The 5,266-nt window shown below is 43.3% G+C and overlaps 1 protein-coding gene across 1 annotated transcript in view; it reads right to left on the minus strand.

The window, feature by feature from the left end:
• Positions 1-205: 205 nt before the first annotated feature.
• Positions 206-5,266, minus strand: part of LOC103782180 (partitioning defective 3 homolog) — a gene marked incomplete at its 5' end in the record, with an annotated part of 16,396 nt that continues 11,335 nt past the window's right edge. Inside the window, one exon of the mRNA XM_008949931.1 lies at positions 206-739. Within this exon, the coding sequence (XP_008948179.1) occupies positions 346-739 (394 nt within the window). The remainder of the gene's footprint in view (positions 740-5,266) is intronic.

The following is a 5,266-nucleotide window of genomic DNA, read 5'->3' on the forward strand; positions in this document are numbered from 1 at the left end:
ATGTTGGTGTAGTAAGTCACTGCAAAGTAAAACACATTACAACAAATCCTAGTAATAAGCCATTGACAGCTACTGGACTGGGCTATGCAACTCAGTATGCAGGGGTGGCGTTGCTCACTTCTGCTATGATTGTCAAATGGTGGAACATCCTTCCATGAATTCAGCTCTTGCGACAGAACGGCAAAGACGTAAGGCCCATCAACGCTTTGCCCGTATTTTTAAAGGCACTGAAACAGACAACGGATATATTCCTTAGTACCATCAGTTTAAAAAGTTTTCAAAATACAAGTCTTTATACGAAAATGTTCCTTATTGCATGATAAGTTGATCTTCATTTTCTTCACCTCAAGAATAAAATGGTCTTCCCTTTTCTGGTGTTTGCAATCTGTTCAGCCTCGCTACCTGAGATGGGGAAGGTGGTACATCTTGCCTGAAAGGACCTTTAGGAGGGGTATAATTAGGGTCCTGAATTTTCTTATACGAGTCATAGTTGCTAGGCCCTTCAGAAGAAGTTTTTTTTTTCAGTTGTTGTTCTTTCCGCCTCTGCTCTTGACGGAGCAGTTCTTGTGTTTCTAGCATGACCCGGGCATTGAAGCCATGTCCCCCCATATAGCCATTCCTTGATCCTTGGTAGCTGGAATATCTCGGATTTTCCTTTGCGGTCTGGAACCCTTCTCCAGGGGAATAGCTCTGCTCCCAGGAGTCTTGAGATACAGAGCTGGCATTTTTTCTGCTTTGCCTGGAAAGAAAAAATGGAAGAGGCTTTTAAGACATATGTTGCGGTTCCCCTGGTAGCAATCCCTGAAAAAAAGAGTGCTTCTGCAATGCCATCAGGTTTCCCCCAGCTATAGCATTCTCCAGGAGTTACCTTCTTTTCTGCCACAAAAAGGCATCTTGCATCTTTTGTCAGTAGAACATTTCCTATAGAGTTAGGCTGTATATAGGCCTTTCCAGGAGGAATATGCCATGAAACCCATCCAGTGCTACAACCACCATCGTGTTCTCAATAAAAAAGTGCTACAACACAGCTGCAGACTGGGAAAGCCCATACACACTGCTGTGCTTCCTAAGAAACCAGGTAGCAGCCAGCAGTTGTAAAGTAACTCATGCAAGACTTGAATCTAGACTCACACTTGGTTAAAAATGCAGGAGGCAGATCTTTAAAACACTTGCTCTAGCATTGCACAAGTCAGAAGATAAAGCTCATTATTGATAGGTAGTTACACAGATGAAAGTATCTTCCTCCCATTTCCAGAACTAAGGTACTTCATGCTATCAGGACTGTTTCTCAGTTTGCAATAGCTTTCATAGTAAAAAGGCAGAGATAACCTTTTTTGCTCTTTTTCTTTTTTTGCTCCAGGGGTAGGATAAATAAATCAAATACATACAGGAATTACAAATTCTTATCTCTTTTTGTAATAAATCATCACATTATTTTGAAGGCAGATTATGGTTTTAAAATAGCTTTAATTTACCATCAAGCTGCTAGATGCTTTTATGAATTTAAAATAAGATTGGTGATGATAAAGTAAAACAATTTTGTGCAGCAGCAAAAGAGATACCCACTTGGAGATTAAAATTAACATATGAAAATCAAGCAGTAAAACAAAATATATTGCAACATTAATCAATAAGAAAATAATTTAATTGTTCATATATGGCTTGTTTTTTTTCATGTCAACACACATGACTCAGCATGGCCTCATCCAATGAAAATGCAGTGGAGAGACAGAACACCTGTAGAATTTCTTTACCAGGAGTAAAAGTAAAAAGTCACCTAATGTTTTTTGCAGTTCTTCTTCCAGACATATAACTTGAAAATTACCATATCCACCTTATTTCATAATAGATTTTGAGACCTCTGGATGAAAATTGTTATTCAAGATGAATGTAAATTATTACAGCATGAATTACAGCATAATATAAATTCTGATGCAAACTTTCATAGCTGTTCTTGGTATTCGCATATCCAACTTTGCAAAGAAATGATGTTTCTGAGCCATGTGTTATCACTCCCTGGAACAAGAGCAAATTGAATGAACCTCTGTAGGCTACGAAACTATCAGGTTTCTGATCTAGAGCAAGATAAATTTTAAGTATTAGAAAATTAACTTGGAGTTAAACATTCCTTTTACAGTTTCACATGGGACAAGAGGATGACTAGTTGAACTGATTTAATTTACTGACTGTTTTCTGGTACTTGTTCAAAATTAGTTGGCCCACTTTCTCTGTCTTTCTGGGAAGATCTTTAAAATTGACTCAAGAGTTTATTTGCCTTCAGTACTAATGATTTGAATATGGAAAGGGAAAAAAAAACAAGGCTCCAAAAGACTATACAAGATGAAACCAAACAATGCTCAAGAATGAAGCCAGTGCACAAACTTGAACTGTTAGAAATGCATACTTGCATCATTAAGCTTGGGACCTAAGTTTCAGAGTAACAGTAAGATTTTTTTAAAAATCAGTCACAGAATTATGAACAGTTTGTAAAGAAGGAGAACTGGATGCCTCAGGTTGTTATAGGAGTATCATGGCATTTACAGCACTCAACTTTAGCCCAAGGTCCTGAAACTGTCTGCTCTCAGCACAGCTCAAATAGAGTGCTCAGAGTCATTAAATTATCATTAATTACTCAATAATACGCATTGTTAGCTTGCTAGTCATTTCTCATGTTGAAAACCACATTGAGTGAAGTTGTCAGCTGCTCTTTTCAAAACAAGCATTTCTACGCCCCAAAGCATTATTTTCCACAGTTCTTGCAGAGTTATTAATTTCTGCCACTGGAACTGCATTGTAACTGGTAGCATTTAAAAGTTGGAAGTCAGTGATTTGGCACAACAGAGCAAGTGAGTGTTAAGAATCATAGTTTTAAAACTAAAAATATTCTCCCCAGCTCAAAAGTGACACTGGCATCTGTGCTCTGCCACTCAATCTGTGCATTGCTGGGACTAGTAAAACTGCAAGAGAATTTCCCAGGAAAAACAAGATGGCATTAATAGGTGTGGTCACTTCAGAATGAAGGCAGAGATAAGAGGCAAAAGGAATATGACGATTTTCAAAATGACAAACTAACAATCTAAGAAAACAGAGAAACTTTACACTTTCCTTTCCCACCTTCCAAGGAAGGAAAAATTTTACACTGAAAGGAGTTTACCCTGGAAACTACCACCCTGTCAGCCTCACCTCTGTGCCTGGGAAGATCATGGAGCAGATCCTCCTAGAAGAAATGTTAAAGCACATGGAGGGCAGGAAGGTGATTCAGGAGAGTTGGCATGGCTTTATCAGGGGCAAGTCCTGCCTGACCAGTCTGGTGGCTTTCTATAATGAAGCAACTGCACTGGTGGACAAGGGAAGAGCTGTAGACGTCCTTTATCTTGACTTTGCTTAGTTAAGACATTGTTCCCCACAGCATCCTTCTTTCTAAGTTGGAGAGATATGGGTTCGATGGGTGGATTGTTCAGTGGATAAGAACTCGATGGACAGTCGCACCCAGAGAATAGTGGTCAATGGCTCGATGTCTAGCTGGGCAAAAGTGACAAGTGGTGTCCCTCAAGGGTCCGTACTGGGACCAGTGTTGTATAACATTTTCATCAATGACATAGACAGCAGCATCGAGTGCACCCTCAGCAAGTTTGCTGACAACACTAAGCTGGGTGGTGCAGTTTATGTGCCAGAGGGACAAGAGGCCATCCAGAGGGACCTGGACAGGCTGGAGAGGTGGGCTCAGGTGAACCTCATGAGGTTCAACAAGACCAAGTGCAGGGTCTTGCACCTGGGGAGGGGCAACCAGCATTACCAATACAGGTTGGGAGGGAACACGTTAGAAAGCTATCCACTGGAGAAAGACTTGGGGGTACTAGTAAATGAGAAGCTGGACATGAGCTAACAATGAGCAGCAGCAGCCCAGAAGGCCAGTCAAATCCTGGGCTGCATCAAAAGAAGCGTGGCCAGCAAATGGAGAGAGGTGGTCCTGCCGCTCTACTCTGCCCTGGTGAGACCTCACCTGGAGTCCAGCTCTGGAGTCCCCAGCACTAGAAGGACATGAAGCTGTTGGAATGTGTTCAGAGGAGAGACACAAAACTGATCAGAGGGCTGGAGCACCTCTCCTGTGAGGACAGGCTGAGGGAACTGGGGTTGTTCAGCCTGGAAAGGAGGCTCTGGGGGACCTCATAACAACCTTCCAGTACCTGAAAGGGGCCTACAAAAAAGCAGAGGAGGGACTATTCACAAGGGTTTGTAGTGACAGGATGAGAGGTAATGGCTTTAAGCTAGAAAAGGGTAGATTTAGGCTAGACATTGGAAAAACGTTCTTCAATACGAGGGTGATAGACCACTGGAATAGGTTGCCCAGACAGGTGGTGGAGGCCCCATCCCTAGGGACATTCAAGATCAGGCTGGATGAAGCTCTGAGTAGCTTGATCTAGTTGGAGATGTCCCTGCTTAGGGCTGGGGGGTTGGACTAGATGACCTTTGGAGGTCCCTTCCAGCCCAGACATTCTATGACTCTATAATTCTATGAGTTATAGCATGTGAAAATGTGAGAGTTCTGTTTTGTTTTCAGAGATATTAGTAGGATGAACATTCATAATTAAATAACTTTGATTATGAAGCTTCTATTTGTTTCCAAAAACCATGTAATGATACACTTTGCAAAACACATTTTCACAATACATTTTTTTTCCACAACATTTCCACACAAAGCACAAAGATAATACAACCTTGTTGGACATCAACCTCTGCTGTAAAGGATTCTCCATTCAATCATTGCCATTGATACTTGAAAATGCGGGAGCCCAGCGCCCGTGTGAGGCCGCGGGTGACGTCCCGTCAGGCAGCACACAACCGCCCTGCATCGCAGGGATCCCGCCCCTCGGCCCCGCTCTGTGAGACCCCCCTGCAGTGCTGGGGCAGCTCTGGAGTCCTCAGCACAGCAGAGACAGGGACCCGCTGGAGTGGGGCCAGAGGAGCCCCAGCAATGCCCCGAGGGGGGAACCCCTCTGCTGGGAGCCCAGCAGGAGAGAGTTGGGCTGGGGCAGCCTGAGAGGAGAAGGCTCCAGCTGGGGAGACCTGCTGGGGGGTGCCAGAAAGCTGAGGACAGACTTTTGGCAGAGCCTGTTGAGACAGGACAAGGGGCGATGGTTTTAAACTAAAAGAGGGGAGATATAGACTAGGCATAAGGAATAATTATCCTGAGGGTGGTGAGCCCCTGGCCCAGGTTGCCCCAAGAGGTGGTCGCTGCCCCATCCCTGGAACCATTCCAGGTGAG

The sequence above is a fragment of the Merops nubicus genome, unplaced genomic scaffold, assembly GCF_000691845.1.
Source record: "Merops nubicus isolate BGI_N331 unplaced genomic scaffold, ASM69184v1 scaffold11721, whole genome shotgun sequence".
Taxonomy (NCBI): Eukaryota; Metazoa; Chordata; class Aves; order Coraciiformes; family Meropidae; genus Merops; species Merops nubicus.